Source organism: Anolis carolinensis, chromosome 5 (genome assembly GCF_035594765.1).
Source record: "Anolis carolinensis isolate JA03-04 chromosome 5, rAnoCar3.1.pri, whole genome shotgun sequence".
In the NCBI taxonomy this organism is placed as follows: Eukaryota; Metazoa; Chordata; class Lepidosauria; order Squamata; family Dactyloidae; genus Anolis; species Anolis carolinensis.
This window is the reverse complement of record NC_085845.1, coordinates 182,936,893-182,957,033: the sequence shown is the minus strand read 5'-3', so window position 1 is coordinate 182,957,033 and position 20,141 is coordinate 182,936,893. Positions and strand designations below refer to the sequence as shown.

Here is a 20,141-nt window from a genome sequence, read left to right as displayed (position 1 = left end):
GATACAATTACAGTACAGTTGGATAATTACAGAATCAAATGAGGGGAGACTCCCCCTTTCTACCCTGGCAGTCAAAAGAGATATAGGATAGTTGTGGTATTCCAGGAACTGGCTTAATATCTGAACTGAATTCACATCAAATACTGAAATTGCAATGAAGTGCAAAATGGAACTGAGACTAATGTACTGTGAAACTGGTTATACATCAGATCATGAGATGATAGACTATGGTGCCTTTTGCTTACGCTGATAGCTGGTTGAATCTATACATTTGGTGTATTTGGAAGCTGCAGTGTTGCTAAGTTTATTATCTGGGGTAGCTGTGGTTGTTTACTATTTTAACTATGAGTAATTTGTCAGCTTGAGCCGTATCTTGACAAACCAAGAACATAGCAGAGAAGCTCTAAGAATAACAAACATTTTATTGCAAAAGGCCTTGTAGTCAATTCTTTATTTCAAATCCATATTAATGCCTATGGCTCTCTATTTTATTGGCAAGGAATCCAATCAAGCCATTATTGTATTTTCAACGCAATGTACTCTTGTGTTCTAGATAATTGGATGTTGATAATGCCTCTTTATCATAGCATATTTACCTATATTAATTTTAAATCTGAAGAATGACAAATCACCTTGGCCTTAGTTCAGCATGTTTTGAAAGACTCGAGGTTAGACTTATGTAAAATGCTGTTCAAAAACAGCAGAATTCACAATAAGATTGGACATTATGATGATATTACTATGTGCTGGCTTTGGTGGTTCCCATTTCATTTAAAGTGGTGGTTTTGACCATCCATGGCTTAGGACTAGCATACCTGTGGAAGTGTCCTAGGAAGTGTCTCACCATTACCATATGTGAGGCTTCCTTGTGGGCGTGCCCACAATCTCTGGTGGGGGAATAGCTAACAGATCACCCCTTACAAGATCACTTGGCATCTTGAATTGTTCTTTTAACATCAAACAAAGTCCTTTTTAGGTTTTTAAACTGTTTAGATGAGAACCATGTTCAATAGAGCTGATATCTGGTTAGGGACATACACAAGGTCCACCTGTCTGCATTTTTTTTTGTCATTGCAGAGTTCTTTACTTCCATCCTCTGCAAAGTCCCTCCCACCAGGACTCTTTATGTCACTGCTATGGGTACCCTCAATGGCCATTTCCATTGCTAGTGGAGAATAGAAGGGATATGTTCCTATTGCTAGACACAAAGCAATGACATTCTCCACTGAGACATCTGGAGAACCCCAGCAGATCTTGGCAGAAGATGTCCTTAGTTGGCATGTGGCTTCTTAGTTCCCCAGGTCATCACACACCAACAGACACTAAATAGCTATTGGAGGTGAGATCACAACAGCATAGTGAATTCTGGAGCATGTTATGGGGAGCCAAGATATAGGACTTCATCACATTGGGGACTTCCCTGGTGCTGTTTCTCCAGCCTCTGTGGTGAAACGGCTAGCATGAGAAGCAACTCTGTTGTCCCACATGCCGCTTCATCATTGTGATGCTTCCTCCGTCACATGGGGGAAGCATCACCGAAGAAGTGTGGATCCAATAGAGCCAGCAAAATACGGGTCCCATGTTTGAAGGGAAGCTTCACGACCACAAACTCCAGTTGTGGGCAAAGCCTCCACTGGATGTCAAGCAACATTGTGTCGCTGGACTAGCAGAGAAGAGTCCTGGGATGCTAGAAAAAGTTTCATGTAATGAAGTGGTAAGTTCCACCTACAAAGCTCTTGCAATATCTTGGCCGCTGTTTTAAAAAAAAAATTGTGTTTTTTTGCTTACTTCATTCCCTAACCATGCAGACTGAAACTATAGTAATGATGATGTACTAAACTACCTTAAGCAATAAAAAGATAACATAGTGATTTAGCTAAGAAAAAAATGTTATTAAATGTAAATCAAGGGGGATCGCAAACAGATATCTAAGACAGATTCCTCAGGCCTTTTACTTACTTTTAAAAAATCACCAGCTATTACTGACTGTAAAAGTGCTGAAAAGGAAAAAAAGAGGAGGGATATTGTTAGAAGTAAATACTTTTGTGAATTGTTTCCATGTCCCAAACAAAGTCCCCAAATCATTTGCTAAAGAATTGAAAAAAATAACAATACATAACAATATGTTCACTATAAACAATGTGCATTACAAACATATCATATTTTAAAAAATAAATACCAAAAATAGTCACTTTTTGCACAGATCCATTCATTCCGCTTGGCTGTGTTAGTAACACAGTAACAAAACCAAAAAAAAGCCTTTTTGGTACATGTCAATGAATATTAGTGTTTTCCTTGTTATAAAGTAGTTTTGTGGACCCCCCCCCCCAAATTATTCATACATTCTGCTTTCCAAAGTGGCTCTACATACATTGCAGCATGAAACCCCACACATATTTTGGTGAGAGATATTTAGTCTGACATTAGCTCTGCCCTAAATTAAATTGGTATCCCATTTAGATTTATAGGACAATATTAAAGGTTCCAAAGATTCTGCAGTTTTCCATGAATCATTCTATTTAACTCTCACAGTTCTCAAACACGACTATATGATCAACTTGTATTCAAATCCAGCATTTTTAAAATGGTATCTATTTGTGTCCAGAAATATTTTTTCTGGTTCCCATGGTCATTTTAAAAAAAAAAAAAACCTCTAATATTACTTCAAATTCCTTCTAGGGGCTGTTGGTAGCACCTTGAAGTTAAAAACTGGGTTTTTCTTCTTTTTTTCTTTTCCTCAAATGTTCTGGTGTTGTGGCCACTCCAGGCCAGTTTAAGCCCAGGAGAGGGCTTTTTAAAAAGGAAATGAAACAGGAAGGGCTAAAAAAGAGACCTCCCTGAGCTTACAATGGCTAAGGAAGATCCCAAAAATAGTGAAATACCTCTGTGTCCCTTAGACGGTTTTTGGGGGCAAAAAGGTTTTTGATCCTTTTGCAGTAGCAGATAGTGGTGAGTTGAAGTGGTAGAGTGCTCCATGGGTGAGACATTAGCCAATCCAATTTAAAGTACAGTAGAGTCTCACTTATCCAACATAAACGGGCCAGCAGAATGTTGGATAAGCGAATATGTTGGATAATAAGGAGGCATTAAGGAAAAGCCTATTAAACATCAAATTAGGTTATGATTTTCCAAATGAAGCACCAAAACATCATGTTAGACAACAAATTTGGCAGAAAAAGTAGTTCAATACACAGTAATGCTATGTAGTAATTACTGTGTTTATGAATTTAGCACCAAAATATCACGATATATTGAAAACATTGACTACAAAAATGCGTTGGATAATCCAGAACGTTGGATAAGCGAGTGTTGGATAAGTGAGACTCTACTGTATATGTATATTGCCTTCTAGCCCAACAGGGCTCTTGGGATAATGGATTACAAGTAGAGAATAATTACTCAGAAGAATAGTTACTACTTAACAAAACAAAAAATGGAAGCCGGCAAGAAATTGAACTGCTTGCTGGGAGGGATGATACTTTTCCCTCCCAGAAAGCACCCGGCATTTAGAGAGGCTTGCTGTGCATTGTTGCCAAGAAAAACAGCAGCAATGCAAGTAGGCTTCTCCAAGCGCGGGGTGCTTGCCAGGAGGGAAAAGTCTGTGCAGCCGCATCTCGTCCCTCCTGGCAAGCACCTGGCTTGGAGAGGCCCACTGTGTGTTCCAGCCTAGAAAAACAGCTGTTTCTTTCTCCAAACACCAGGAGCCCACCGGGAGGGGCAAGACATGGACGGCACATCGAATAATACGCAGTGTTGGATAAGCAGAAGTCAGATAACCGAGACTCTACTGTAAATTAATAATACACATAATTCAATGAATTGAATGGGATATAGAACTGATGGCTGGATTTGAGGAGTTAGAATATAGCAATCCTACTACAACTAGACAAGAACAAGAAAACAAACAAATTGGCAGATATGGCACCTCCATGGCAAAAAAAAAAATCCACAAAGACTTCATTAGGAGTAACGTTACAAAGATGTGCAAATTCAAGAGAAAGAGCTAAAAGACTAAAACAAAGATGTACCCAAACTTAACAAATGTGTTTCACACTGTGCACCTAAAAAAATTCCTATGTCTACCTGTAATATATAAAAAAGAGTTTTCTTGCATCAGTGTTTTTTATAACATGGAGACATTTTCTCATTTTATCATGTGTGCAGCACAACACATCTTACACATCAATGAAGTTCCATAAGAGATTAAAAATGACTGCAATACCTAAGGCAGACTTTGCACCAATAGAAATATCGTTCTGAAATGTGCCTAAAAGCTATTTTAATTTAAATGCAAGCATTGCTAGATGATTAAAGTATAAAATACAGGAAAGGGAAATGAGTAAGAAAATGCAAGGCAAGCTAAAAGATGGAGAACATTTTTTCATCTGTGCCTCACACTCTGCAGTTCCATTAATTTACACCAAACAATTCCTCCACATCTATTCCCATCAACCAGATCATCTTTCATTTTCCCCTATTGTTTCATGCTTGTCAGTCAACTTTTTAACAAATCAAACCTGTATTAAATTTAAAGGCCAGTCATCACATACAAGACCGTTTTTGATCTTGAAGAGTAAGCAAGGCTCACACTGGTTACTACTCACATTTGCCAAGTGAATATTAAGTGCTATAGGCTATATTTCAGAGGAAGAAACTGGAAAAACCACTTTTGAGAATTCTTTGCCTAAGAAAACCATGTAAAATCCATGGGATCGCCATAAGTAAAGGTGACTTAAAGGCACACATACACATCCTCACATCCACATAGTACATGTGTGCCCAAAAAGAGGAAAGACACAGATTTAAAATGTGAGAGGTATTAAGGAATAATTGCTAATTTTCCCATATGTCAAGAGAAAATGTCTTGACTCATCGGAACACATAATTTGGATGGGGGTTGCTGGCAAGATTTGTTTAGAGCAGTAGTTCTCAACCTGTGGGTTGAAAACCTGTGGGTTGTAGGCCTACAACTCTCAGAAGTCCTAGACAGTTTACCAGCTGTTAGGATTTCTGGGTGTTGAAGGCCAAAACATCTGGGGACTCACAGGTTGAGGACCACTGGTTTAGAGAGGTTTTGTCATTGCTCTCTTCTAAGCCTGCAAGATACCTAATTCTAATTAATTAAGCTGGGAGCAATTCAGAGTGCAGCAGGGGCACACAGTCTGAAGGAGGGAGAAAACATGAACCATTTTCTTGGTTTGTTAACCCCTCCACCACCTATCTTCCCCACTACGTTTTCCCCTGGTGTCACGACCCAGGCTACAGAGCACCAATAACCATACGGAGAGACCAGATTCTATCTAATATCTTTATTAAGGAAATATATAAAGTTAATAAAAGCAAATGTAAAAGTTAGTCCAGAAGCAGACCTTTCAGGAAAGGTCAAAATTAGTCCAAGGAAACAATGTCCAATATGAAATAATAAGGTCCAAAGTTGTAATCCAATAACCGAAACACTCACTTTGCCAGGCAAAGTGAGGGGAGATGACAAGGTCCTTTAGTCCATGAACTTGAGCAAGGCTAGGAAATAACTTGATACTTGAAACAAGGCTTGAATCGTGGAACAAGGTAACGAGGAACAAGAACAAGGTCCGTGGAATAACTTGGTAAAATCCGTGAAACAAGGCAAGGTTTAGTCCTGGGAATCAAGGCAAGGTCCGTAGGTAAACAAAGGCTGGGAAACAGGAGCGAAGGCTGGAAACAAGGACAAGGCTTGAGCAGGAACGAGGCTTGAAACGGAGCGCGCTGTCCAGACACAACTCGCTCCGGAGGCTGACGAATTGACTCCGCGAAGTTACTTCGCGGGTAAAACACCTATATAGAGTCTAACTTTCCCGCCGAAGCAGTTCTCTGGGAACCAGAAACGAAAGCTAAACTCTGAGACCAGATGTTTGACTCCTTAAAGATTCTCACGAAAAGCAGGCTTAATTGGCTACATTCTTAGCTGCTATTCTAGCACTCCTGCGCGAAGCTGCTTCCAAACCCCTCTGTTGTTTACAAAACTCATGGCGAGAGAACACGGGAGATGTAGGCTCAGGGTTTGTTTGACATACTTCTGGGACACAACTTTCTTGCAGGTGCAAGGTTCCCAGATCTGCCTGGGAAAGATCTGGCTGAGAAGATTCCAGTTCTGACTGGGAAGGTAAAAAACCCAAGTTTTCTTCTTCATCAGGCATTACAATGTCATGAGCAGGACTACAAGGCCCATGAGTCATCACACTATCCCCCTCCTCAAGGCCCCTCCCAAACTGGGACTCTCTCCCCGAGGCGCGAGGTCGCGGCTTGGCGGGATAGGTTTGATGAAAGCGACGGGTTAGATCAGGAGCATGGACTGTGGAGGCGTCTTCCCAAGAGCGTTCCTCAGGGCCAAAACCCACCCAGTCAATGAGATATTGTAGGCGGCGGCGGTGAAAGCGAGAATCCAAAATGTCCTGAACCTCGAACTCCTCCTCCCCATTCATCAAAACAGGAGGGGGGGCCGGTTGGTCTGTATCAGGACGCACACCATCCGCCGGAAGGAGCAGGGAGCGGTGAAACACTGGGTGAATGCGCATTGAACGCGGAAGTTGGAGTTTGAAAGTCACGGGGTTTAATTGCGCCACCACTGGATAGGGACCAATGAAACGGGCATCTAACTTCCGGCAAGGGCGATGGGAGGGCAAAAAGCGAGTGGACAGAAAAACCCGATCTCCTACCTTGATTTCGGGGCCCGGTTGGCGATGTTTGTCCGCGTGACGTTTATAGTCCTCCTTGGCTTGGTCTAGTTGTTGGAGCAAAAGTTGTTGCACCGCTGTGAGTTCCTGCAGCCAATCCTCTGCTGCGGGAACTTCTGAAGTTTCAATGACAGGGGGAAAGAAACGTGGATGGAAGCCGTAGTTTGCAAAGAACGGCGTTTCTTTTGTAGAAGCTTGAACTCCATTGTTGTAGGCAAACTCCGACAGTGGTAACAGAGAAGCCCAATTGTCCTGTTGGTAGTTTACATAACAGCGAAGGTACTGTTCCAAAGTGGCATTGGTGCGCTCCGTTTGCCCATCTGTTTGGGGATGATGAGCTGAAGATAAACGAGAGTCTATGCCCAATAGTTTTTGTAGTGCCTTCCAGAACCGAGAGGTGAATTGAGATCCACGGTCTGTGACCAAACTCTTGGGCAATCCATGTAGTCTGAAAACATGTTGAAGGAATAGATCTGCAGTCTCTTTGGCCGTGGGGAGGCCTTCACAGGGAATGAAATGGGCTAACTTGGTGAAAAGGTCCACCACCACTAGGATCGTGGTGAATCCACAGGAAGGTGGTAGGTCAGTGATGAAATCCGCAGAAATTATTTCCCATGGGCGAGATGGGGTAGGAAGGGGGTGTAGAAGCCCTGAGGGCTTCTCCCTTCTTATCTTGGAGCGCTGGCATACTGGGCAGGTGTTGACATATTTTTCCACATCTTTGCGGATCTTGGGCCACCAGAAATCTCTTAGGATCAGATGCATGGTTTTAAATAGTCCGAAATGCCCTGCTGGTTTGCAGTCATGACACAGACGAAGTGCTTTTTCCCTGCCCGGTCCGGGTGGTATATAAACATGATTTCTATAGCAAAGCAGTCCATCTTTAAGCGAAAAGGGAAAATGCAGACCTTGACGAAGTTGGTCCTGCGCCCAGGCATCTGCTTGCTGACTAGCCCTGATTTCTTGAGCACAGATGGGTCCTGGAGTAGAGGGAGTTGATTCAATGGGAGTGGATTTGGTGTTCCCCACTGTGAGCGTGGCAAAGTTCTCGGGTTGTAGTAGTTGGGATTCAAAGGTCTCCTTGCGTCCTGCAGCGTATTCCGGTTTACGTGACAGGGCGTCTGCTTGCTTGGTTTGGGCTGGGGTCACATAATGAATCTGGAAGTTGAAACGTTCAAAGAATAAAGCCCAACGTTGCTGCCTCTGATTTAGCTTGCGGGCAGTTCTTAGATGTTCTAGATTCCGATGATCAGTGTGGACTTCAATGGGAAATTTGGCCCCTTCTAGCCAATGTCTCCAAGTTTCAAAAGCTGCCTTTATGGCTAATAGTTCCTTTTCCCAAATGGTATAGTTCCTCTCTGGTGCGGTTAGTTGACGAGAATAATAGGCACAAGGATGAAGGTGATCTCCCACCGGTTGTAGGAGCACAGCCCCAATTGCCACATCAGAGGCGTCCGCTTGCACCACAAAAAGGGTTTCAGGATCTGGATGCTGAAGGATTGGCTGGGACGTGAATAATTTCTTTAGTTGCTGAAACCCTTTCTCTGCTTGATCAGTCCAGCGGAAGGGCTGTTTTCCACGGATGCAGCTAGTGATTGGGTCAGACCAGCGGGCAAAATCTGGAATGAACTTGCGGTAATAGTTCGCGAACCCCAAGAATCGCTGCACCTCCTTCTTGTTAGTTGGCGCCCGCCATTCCAATACTGCTGAAACCTTGGCTGGATCCATGGAGAGCCCTAGAGGCGAGATACGGTATCCAAGGAAATCTACCTCTTGTAGATCAAAAGCGCATTTTTCCAGCTTGGCATAAAGTCCATGATCCCGCAATCGTTGTAACACCATTTTGACGTGGTTCTCATGTTCTGATTGTGATCTAGAAAACACCAAAAAATCGTCCAGGTAGATTATCAAGAACCTATCTAGATAGTCCTGAAAAATGTCATTGACAAAATGCTGGAACGTTGCGGGAGCTCCGCATAATCCATAATTCATAACTCGGGACTCGAATAATCCGAATTTAGTCTGGAAGGCGGTCTTCCACTCGTCCCCTTCTCTGATGCGAACTAGATTATAAGCCCCCCGTAGGTCCAGCTTGGTGTAGACCTTGGCTCCTCGAAGTCGGTCTAATAGATCCGAGATTAAGGGCAGGGGATAGCTGTTCCGCTTAGTGATATTGTTCAATGCTCTGTAGTCCACCACCAAGCGTAATTCCCCTGACTTCTTCTTCACAAACATCACTGGGGAGGCGGCTGGGGATTGAGAGGGTCTGATGAATCCCTTGCGAAGGTTTGTCTCTATGAATTCCCTGAGAGCTTCTTGCTCTGGTTCAGTCAGGGAGTAGAGATGCCCTCGCGGGATCGGGGCCCCCTCCACCAAGTCAATGGCACAGTCATAAGGCCTATGTGGGGGTAATTTTTCGGCTTCTTTTTCATTGAATACATCCCAATACTCGGAGTACTTCTTTGGCAAGGTGATAATGGGCTCGGTGTCTGTGGCATGGTAGACCTTGGCTACGAGGCAATGGTTTTGGCAGTACTTTGAAGCAAACTGCAGTTCTCTGTTGGACCAGGAGATGCTTGGGTCGTGAAGTGTCAGCCATGGAATCCCCAAAATCACAGGGAAATGGGGAACCTCAGTAACAAAGAAGGAAATCTCTTCCATATGTTCCCTTATCCACATCCTGGTGGGTTCCGACCACTGGCTTACGGGGCCCGTCTTGAGAGGGCGGCCATCGATGGCTTGCACCACACGGGCATTCTTGAAGTCATGATATTGTAATCCCAGAGAGTCGGCATACTCTCTATCAATGAAATTGTTGGTAGCTCCTGAGTCTATCATGGCGTGGATCATGACGGGTCCCTTTTTTGCTGACCATAAGGTGACCACTAGAAGGAACAGGACCCCGGTTGGCGGCTCTTGAATGGGTTTCTTGACCGGGTTGGCGAGCCTCTCTACGCCCGGTCGTTGGCTTCCCCCGCCGGCTGTGTGCCAGCCGCCTCAGACGCCTTCGTCTCCGTGGAGGACGCCGCCGCAAGACGGGCGGCGGGCTTCCCTTTGGCTGGGCACTCTCTGGCGAAGTGGCCCCCATTCCCGCAATACCAACAGAGATTTAGGCGTTGGCGGCGGGCCTTCTCGGCGGCGTCTAATCTGGGACGCACATTGCCCAACTGCATCGGCACCTCCTCGCTCCCTCTGGGGTATGGGGATGGTGGTGGGGGTCTCCACACTGGGCGCGGCTGTACGCTGGCGGGAGCGGGGGGTTTTGCCCCAGCTCTACCGCTCTGGCCTCGTACCCACTGTTTCCTGTTGGCAATCATGACTTCAGCCCGTAAACATTGATCGATGAGTGCTTCAAGCGTTTGGGGAGGATCCACCTTGGAGATTTCCTCCAGCATTTCAATGTTGAGACCCTCCCGAAATTGTCCTCTGAGGGCAACATCGTTCCAGCCGGTGTTGTGGGCCAGCACTCGGAACTCGGCTATGTACTGAGACATGGGTCTGTCTCCTTGGAAGAGGCGGCGGAGTTTGTGCCCGGCTGCCTCCAAATTGTCCTCGATTCCCCAGGTCGCCTTAAGGTGGTCCAAGAAATGTTGCGCTGACCTTAGATGTGGGGAGGCTTGGTCGAACAGAGCCGTCGCCCAGTTAGCCGCTGGCCCGTCTAGGAGACTGTAAATCCACGCCACCTTGATGTCTTCCTGGGGAAACTCGGCATCACGGGCCTCTAGATAAGCTTGACATTGGCGACGGAAAACATGAACCTTAGAAGCTTCTCCAGTAAACTTGGTTGGCAACGCCATGGCCGGAAGACGGATTCCGCGTTCCTTCAAACCCTTTATTTCCCCATCCTGTGCATTGAGCTTATCACGGATTCGGTCCACCTCATCCTTGTCGATGGTGTAGGTAATCGGCTTTGACATACTTCTGGGACACAACTTTCTTGCAGGTGCAAGGTTCCCAGATCTGCCTGGGAAAGATCTGGCTGAGAAGATTCCAGTTCTGACTGGGAAGGTAAAAAACCCAAGTTTTCTTCTTCATCAGGCATTACAATGTCATGAGCAGGACTACAAGGCCCATGAGTCATCACACCTGGCAGCATTCATGTCTGCTCCTAGAACCCCATAAGAAACAGCTGGAATGGCCCAGAAAATAAAGCCCATCAGGAGGAAGAGGTCAAGACTCCTCCCACCCCACACATGCTAGATTTTAAATGTCCATACCACCCCCTAAGGAATATCAAGGCAAGCATTTTGTAACATATAAAACACCTTTTGAAGTCATGGTCTTATTTGCCTTTGACCCAAACTGTTTTGAAGGTTAAGTAGGCCCTAATTCATAGTTAGAGAATCAGCCCAAAACAGTTGAACAAGTTACTGAAATGATGCTCAAATATCTGCATATTGTAATGCTTCCTGGCGCTACACAAATTGCTTTTTTTCCAGATAGAAGAAATTGTAACATTTCCTTTCTTCATTGACATCAACCACATCTGTCCATCATGTCATTGGCTGTGGCAGGAATCAACAATCTGGTGCTTCCACACATTTTAGATTCCCAAATATTCATATGGCCATTATTCATATTTGCTGGTCTAAAATATCAAGAGGACCACAGTATCCCCACCCTATTTCAGCCGCTTAATTCTACTTGGAAGTGGCTACACAGTCAGCAAATGAATGAAAAGTCTGGATGCCCACTCAGATTAAAAGATAACATGGGGAAAAGGGAGTCGTAGAAAAAAGAAGGAGGGAAAAGATCAAGCAAGTGACATGAAGACCCACATCTCGATGTTATATACATATTTGTAACCAGTGTTGGAAGTGGAAAACCATTTCTAAAAACTCACAGCAATGAACATAAAATGAGACAAGTCGTTTTGGCTTGGCTCATCTGTAGGGGGAAAGGAATTGGCTGACACTATCAATGTGCAATTATGCTCCAAAGAACACCTTAAAAATGTATTTATTCACAGGATGACAAGTGTCACTGCTGCAGGATACACAATATGAATTATGCACGGGTTTTAGCATGCCATAAAGTGTCTGAAAGCCTTGAATATGTCGCAAAGCATTATTCCATTCAGTAAACACTGCCGCCCAATAATTGTTTTCTTGACTTTTCCTGAGATGAGCATTGGAGGCAAAATGTTGAACTCCTTTATAGCTCTCTGTGTGGATATGTAATTTTTTTTCTTGATAGAAGCTGGATAAAATGCAACTTAGAAAGGTGGACAGAAGTGAATATCCTAGGCTTCTACCCAAATAGCTGGCAAAACACACTGAGCTGGCAGCATCATGCATTCCCCTGGGCAGGATTGGCTGGCACATCAATAGTCCTCCATTCTTCTGTTTGGTAGATGCCAGAGGATAAAAGTAGTAACCTGCTTTCTATGTATCTTTGAACCTTTGTGTTCTTTGCTGAGGTTGCCAGCAAAAAACTTTCAATTAGGTAAATCTTGCACAATTGGCACTATGAAGAAACAGAGTTTGTCCATGCCTGATAAATGTCCTATCTTTTTACAGACACAACACAGCAAATATAAAAACAACCTAATTCTATTTTTGTTATTTAATTGCTTTCTAATAAAAGTAAATAAGAAATTAACTATATGCTTAAAATCTGGGGAGCAGCCAACAAGAGGAGCGCCGTTACCTTCCCGCCAGAGCGATACCTATTGATCTACTCACATTTGCGTTTTTTTGAACTGCTAGGTTGGCAGAAGCTGGAGCTAACAGCGGGCGCTCAATCTACTCCCCAGATTTGAACCTGCGACCTTTCAGTCTGCAAGTTCAGCAGCTCAGCGCTTTAACACGCTGCGCCACCGGGGGCTCCAGAGGCAAAATACATACCAGCTTTTTCCAGCATTTTATATATATATATATCGATAGCATAGATCTTTAGGTTTGGTCAACAAAATGGAAACCACAAGAAAAGTGGATGCTGGAAACAGCAAAAAAAACCCCATATATGTGGATGTATTTTGGAAGAAACTTTCAAGTGGTTCCTACAAGGTAAAATATTTTTGTTTATTTATACATGGCTCAAATGATCTGGTTGTTAATAAAAAAAATTCTGAAACAAAAATTGAACTCTTCTCTTTTTTGTGATGTAAGAAACTACCTCTATTCTTTCTGTGTCATTTCTGCTCTAGAACCAAATTTTCTGTTAAAGAGATAATGGCTTGTCACACATCTACTTAGCTGAATTTCATGTCTAATAATAATCCAAGAGAAAATCTTTTCTGCTTCTGGAAGGAGATGGGAGTTGGGGCAGTACGGGTCATGACTCAAAAGTGTGATTTTGGCTCATTCTTCTATACATTTCATTAAAGTATTGTTGCATGGGCTATGTCAATGTTACTCTTTTTATTAATGTCAAGAGCACATGTGAGCATATTTTACATCCCTAGAAAGGACTCGGGTGGCTCCACATGCATGGATGACAAAAAATATTTAGATCCCAATTTTATTTTATTTTTTTAAAAAAGGATTAACAATTCCACAACAAAGCTCTACTTTAAGCATGGTTGTAACAGAACTGGCTTCACTGGCCACTATTCACTTTGTCATGCTGCTTAATACTATTCTTGGAGACAATTACAGGCCCAAAATCTAGCTTTCATATAAATCAGAATGCAAAAGGTAATTTCCTTATGCATGCAATATTTGTGTTGTTTTCTTTTTTAAAAAAATCCCTAACATGTATGAAATCCATTTTGAAATGTGTGCACTTTGTATGATTATTGCATCCATTTATATAAGTGGTTGTGTTAAGTTGATATTTTTAATGGTATAAATTCCTACAAGATTAAAGAGCTGCATTTTCTTTTAAAGAAACATTCAGGTAGAGGCTGGATATCCCTTATCCGAAATTTCAAAATCAGGAACATTCCAAAATCCAAAAGTGACCACATGGGTAGCTGAGATAGTGACATATTTGCTTTCAATGTATACAAACTTTTATTTCATGCACAAACAATTTTGAAATATTTTTGTATACAATCACCTTAAGGTTTTGCATTTAGATTACAGTCCCATCTCCAATATATCACATTAGCAAATATTTAAAAATCTAAAAAGAATGAAATACAGAAGACTTCTGGTCCCAGATATTTCAGATAACAGATGTGCAATCTGTACCCATTTGTAGTAATTTGGATTGCAGCACTTTGTGGAATCTATAAAGGTCTGGGGAAAATATAAATTCTAGTTTGCTAGCTTTGTTTTTTCTTGGGGGGAGGGGCTTGTGGCACCTCTATATGATAAAAATAAAGGTAAAAGTTTCCCCTGACGTTAAGTCCAGTCATGTCTGACTCTGGGGGTTGGTGCTCATATCTATTTCTAAGCCGAAGAGCCGGCGTTGTCCGTAGACCCCTCCAAGGTCATGTGGCTGGCATGACTGCATGGAGGGCCGTTACCTTCCCGCCGGAGCAGTACCTATTGATCTACTCACATTGGCATGTTTTCAAACTGCTAGGTTGGCAGAAGCTCTATATGATACAGCATCCCAAATATAGCTGTGATCATGAGACAGCTTCACATAGCACTGGAAAGAAATTATCATTCAGTACTCATAGCTAGGGTACTGACCTCATTCATTCCTCCTTAAATTACATATTTTGCCATGTAGGAGACTCAAACAATAAGCCACAACCAATTGTCTTCCCCATTCATCTATTCTCACCATTTCCCTCTTGGCAAGCGACACTTCACTCACCTGTACTGAGTACCACGCATCCCACAGGGCAGGCCCTGCTTAAAGAGAAAGGTTGACACTTGTTTCTTTGTCAGCCAATGCCCTGTGGGGATTGAAGTCAATGCAATAGGTTTATCTTCCATCTTTTCTTCTTTTTCTTTTTTTTCAGTGGGCTCAGACAATGGGATTCTGCAACCTGAATTCAAGTCATGTCTGTTCTGACTGCCAAAGTAAGTCCCAGTCAGGGCTGTGCACTTGACTGATACAAATTGCAAGGAAAAGGACTTGCATTGTAGAGTACACTGCTGAGTGATTCACTGGCATTGATTTGATATGAAAAAACAACTTTTGCCATCCTCACTCTTGCAGAAGAATTTTGTAGCACCTTTGAGACACAGAGAAAGAAGTTTTGTAGCATAAGAGTTCATAATCTCAAATCTATTTCATCAGATGCATAGGGTGCTGAAGCAGAAAAATCTATGAAAGCTTATGCTAATATCTCCTTTCTCTCAGTCTTAAAAGTGTTACAAGACCCCTTTGCATTCTGGTCCAAACTAAGACAACTGTTGTCTTTAAATCCACATACATAATGTCACACTTTTAAGAAATATTGATATTTACAGGAGCTCATGATAATAGATACTGGACTACACTTAATGACTAAATGAATAGGCAAATCCACAGTACTCCCGACACGATATCCAAAACATATTTACAAATATTAGTGCTTTGTGTACCAAAGGTTTTAATTCAAAATATGTTGCTATGTATGGAGAATACATTGCTATATATACAGTGGTAGCTGAGTTCGGGAAAGACATGGAAAGCATGGGTGGATGTTGTTTAAGAACTGTAGATAGGGGGTAGGTCTGTGGGAAATCACCATACTGTGTATTCAGAAAATCACAACAGGAGCAGTGCAAGACTAGCTTTGCCCAGCCACGCATTGCTATGGCTTATGGGAATCATTTGTTGGTCAGGTGGAATAGCAATGAATAGCCTTGCAGCCTCAAAGCCTGGCCGTTTTCTTCTTATGGGAATCCTTGTTTGGTGAGCTGGAATACAATGAATAGTCTCAGTGTGGCAGATATGAATGCTGCAATTAGTCACCTTGATTAGCATGTAATGGCCTTGCAACTTCAATGCCTGGCTGTTTGCTCCCTGGGGGAATTCTTTGTTGGGAGGTGTTAGCTGGCCCTGATGTTATCCTTTCAGGATTTCCCCTGTTTTCAGAGTGTTGTTCTTTATATACTGTCCTGGTTTTTTTGTTTTTTTTAATGGTGGGAGTCAAGTTTGGTGCATATATTTGTGTCTATTTTATCTGTAATTACCTGGCATGTGCAAACCTGGGCCGTCTTGGTGCTTTGGACATCAACTCCCACAATTCCGGCTGTTAGGAATTGTAGGAGTTGAAGTCTGAAACACCATGACGGTCCGTTTGTGGGAGTTGAAGTCCAAAACACCAAGAGGGCCTAAGTTTGCCCATGGCTGGTCTATATTATAATGTTATGTGAGATGGTAGGGACTTGCGCCATGTTGTTGGGCCCTCCGGGTCTTTTAGACTTCAACTCCCACAATTCCTAACAGCAGGTAGGCAGTTTGGGATTGTGGGAGTTGAAGTCCAAAACTGGAATGGAGCATCAAGGAGGGTTTTATAAATATAATACAATGTAATGTTGGCTGGCCAGGTTAAATAGCACTGAATAGCCTTGCTGCTTGCAAGCCTGGCTGCTTTCTACCTTGTGGAATCATTGGTTGCCCAGTTTGAGTAGCAAGTATGAATGTTGTAATTAGACACCTTGAGATTAGCATTTAATGGCCTTGCAGCTTCAAAGCCTGGCTGCTTCCTGTCTGGGGTGAATATTTTGTTGGGAGGTGTTAGCTGGCCCTGATTGTTTCCTGGCTGGAATTCCCCTGTTTTCAGAGTGTTGTTCTTTATTCACTGTCCAGGTTTTAGAGCCAACCTAGCAGTTCAAAAACATGCAAATGTGAGTAGATCAATAGGTAACGGGAAGGTAACGGTGCTCCATGCAGTCATGCCGGCTACATGACCTTGGAGGTGTCTACAGACAATGCAGGCTCTTCGGCTTAGAAATGGAGATGAGCACCAACCCTCAGAGTCGGACACGACTGGGGAAACTTTTATCTTTACCTTTACCTTGCCTCTTGTAGGCAGGCAAGTTTTGTTCATTTGCAATGGATTTCCATAGGTAGGAACCAGCCAGGCAAATGTGGTTTATATACCTGTGGAATAATGTCCAGGGTGGGAGAAAGCACTATTTTCTGTTGGAAGCAAGAATGAATGTTGTAATTAGACACCTTGAGATTAGCATGTAATGGCCTTGCAGCTTGAAAGCCTGGCTGCTTCTTGCCTGGGGAAAATACTTTGTTGGGATGGCCATCTGTCAGGGGTGCTTTGAATGCGATTTCCTGCTTCTTAGCAGGGGGTTGGACTGGATGGCCCATGAGGTCTCTTCCAACTCTACTATTCTATGATTCTATGGGAGGTGTTAGCATGTAATGGCCTTGCAGTTTCAAAGCCTGGCTGCTTCCTGCCTGGGGGGAATATTTTGTTGGGAGGCGTTAGCTGGCCCTGGTTGTTTCCTGCCTGGAATTCCCCTGTTTTCAGAGTGTTGTTCTGTATTCAGTGTCCTGGTTTTAGAGTCCTAGGCCGCATCTACATTGATCACTTGTGTAATTGTGGGGTTGGATCAGTCCTGAGGGAAAGCTACTCAGTGCAGCTTTCACCCCAGGTTCAGCTAACTCAGAGGAAAGGTTCAACTCCTAAAGGCAGTCGGGTTTACCCTGGATTAGGCTCCATCCAGAGGAGCTGTAGATAGTTCCAAGCAGAATCAGCTGCAGCTGTCTCAACAGTCATCCTGCCCTCCTTGGGTTCAGGCAGCCCAGGGACATGGAATGGCTGTCCCCTCCCACCCCGGGCCCCTACGTTGTTGCTGGCTACAGCAGTGAGACAGCCTGACCCTGGAGGGTTCTTCTTCCTATTACCAGATTGCATGTCCCATGAAGGAGGATGGGGTAGAGGGGGGGCTTTCACTTTTCCTCCTCCCAGCCTTGTTTATGGGTCACAGGACCCAGTAGTAGGAAGGAGCCCCCCAGAATCATGTGCACCCAGCAGCAACATGGGGCAGGGATGGCAATGTATCCCTACCCATCTGCACTCAAGTGTTTTTTTTTATACTGACAGGTTCCACATTACATGTCAGTGCAGAATCGCCTCTATAGTCTAACACTCAAATGACAGCACTACAGTGGTTTTTTCTCATCTTATCTTACTGAAATTTTGATTCAGTCCATGGCAGCTGCTGGTAGAGAGCTTAACTCAAATATGAATTAGACATAAATAGAAAGGGAACCAAAAGTTGAGTGAGAATGGACATGACAAACTTGGGTAAAATTAGCCATTTGTTGTTGTGTGCTTTCATCTCTTCCTCCAAGGATGGACCTTCATTATTCAGCACTGGAAATCATATTGGGGGAAGAGGGTATTTCTAGCTCCTCCTGAGATAAATTCTCAAAGTGGTATGATTGCAACCTGAAGTATAAAGCCTAATTCAGAATATTTTGGAGTAGATTCAATCATACCAGACAAAGCTTTCCAGTGACATCTCACTAGTCCTGCTTATAAGTAAATGGATGACTGGTGGGCTTTTGTTCTGATCCTCTTATTTCCAGAAATCTCCCTGCTCCCATCTGACACAATCAACATCACTTTGTGTAAAGTTTGCCACTCTTTTGGCAATAGAGGAGCCTCAGCCAGCTAAAGAACCAAAGAGGAAGTTGAATGTGTTGGGTGAAAGCAAAAGAATAATTACTTAGTGTTGCTTTGCAATCTTAGAGTGACAGCAACATGAGATCCAATGCTCTAATTTTAAAATGTATTTGTTATGCAATGCTTTTGACACTATATATATATCTCATATATATCAACATGAGATAAACTATGTATTATAACAAAATGTTGGGGACAAGCAAGAGTGTAGTCATGGGACAGGGAATGGGCTCCTAACTCAGAATTCAGCACCATGAATGAATTGTCCCCAAAAGATATACCCCTGGGTGCAGGCCTGTGCCAGTTTCTGTAAATAAAAAGGAAATTTCAGTTATAAAGTAAAATGATTTGCATTATCCCTTGTCAAGATAAAATGGAAATGTAATGCTATTTGTAAATAGCTCTGCACAGAGTCAAGTTCTATTAAAGGACATGTTCTTTCTGCATGCAAACACAGTCGCTAAAATATAAGTACTAAAGATTCAGTGTCCACTGCTTCATAAAAGACAACCAGGAATGAGAAATCTTCATTCTTCCTCTAGTGATATGTTTTCTCAACCAGCTATTTCACTGTCATTAAGCAGAAGCTTTTAATGTCCTTGGTATGATAGGTGAAGAGTGCTTGCGGCTTTGATTCTCCATTTCAAAGTAAGCTCATAAATGCTTTTATAGTTCTGCAGTGGTTTGGGATATTGATCAAACCGTAGAGCCAGTCCTTGGTCACAGAGGCACAGGTGGTAAATGGAACATGAGAGGAATGTATATAAAGGAAGAAAACCGTGGAAGCAGAAAGGAAAGCAAGCCAGCAGGGGCTGATATTCAAAATTAAAATCAAGAAAATCCATAAGAAAGTACTCATATGCTGCATGACACTCATTAATAGATATCATAACAGAGTAATAAGATAACGTAAGGAAAACCTACAAGCTCTACTTTACTGCCCATTGACATGAAGGTTGATATTGGTACCCCAGACAGAATGTTAAACAGTAATATTTCATCTGAACTGTGGGAATAAGCAATAATGGAGTCAAGTTTCTGCAAGGATCAAGTGGTATAAGAGAGAACAGGATACATTCTCCTGACATTGCAAAATTACATATAACAGGCTTAAAGGAGAATTTTGTTATTTTGACAGCTGGAAAACCAAGTAATTCGGCATACAAATCAGGTGGTAGGAAATGGGGTCAAAATGTATGGATTGCCCTTCTCAAATAAGAATTCTACTCCAAATGACATTTTAATTCTGTCCATAAATTTCTAGCACTGTAAAGATCGAGACACTGAAAATCATTCACAACTAGGATTTCTACATCTCCACATTCATTGTTAACTTGTATGTTTTCAAGTTGTTTCTGGCTTACGGTGATCCTTAAGTGAGACTATCATGGGGGGTTTCTTGGCAATATTTGTTTAAAGAAAGTTTGTCCTTGCCCTCTTCTGAGGCTGAGAGTATAAGACTTGACCAAGGTTATCCAGTGGGTTTCTATGGCTGAGCAGGGTTTCAATCCCGTCTCCAGAGTCATAGCCCAGTACTCAAGCCACCCTACCACATTGTTTTCTTTTTCTTTCAATTCCTAAATTGTATTTCAAAATGTTCAGTTCAAGTTCTGATTCACCACAGAGCTAGAAAATTCAATAATGAAAGAACAAAATATGGAGGGGGGAAGAACTCTTACTGGGAGATGCCTATCTCCACCACCACCAACTGCAAGGGACCTTATCAGATTAGGAGGAGCCCCCGGTGGCACAATGGGTTAAACCCTTGTACCAGCAGGACTGCTAACCAAAAGGTCAGCAGTTCGAATCCAGGGAGTGGGGTGAGCTCCCATCTGTTAGCTCCAGCTTCCCATGAGAGAAGTTTCCACAGGATGGTAAAACATCTGGGCGCCCCCTGGGCAATGTCCTTGCAGATGGCCAGTTCTCTTACACTAGAAATGACTAGC

General features: G+C 42.9%; 1 protein-coding gene across 1 annotated transcript in view; it reads right to left on the bottom strand.

Annotated features, from left to right (window-relative positions):
- dgki (diacylglycerol kinase iota) overlaps positions 1 to 20,141 on the bottom strand; it is a 287,280-nt gene that overhangs the window by 12,501 nt on the left and 254,638 nt on the right. The window contains 1 exon segment of the mRNA XM_062983094.1: positions 1,960 to 1,997. Within this exon segment, the coding sequence (XP_062839164.1) occupies positions 1,960 to 1,997 (38 nt within the window).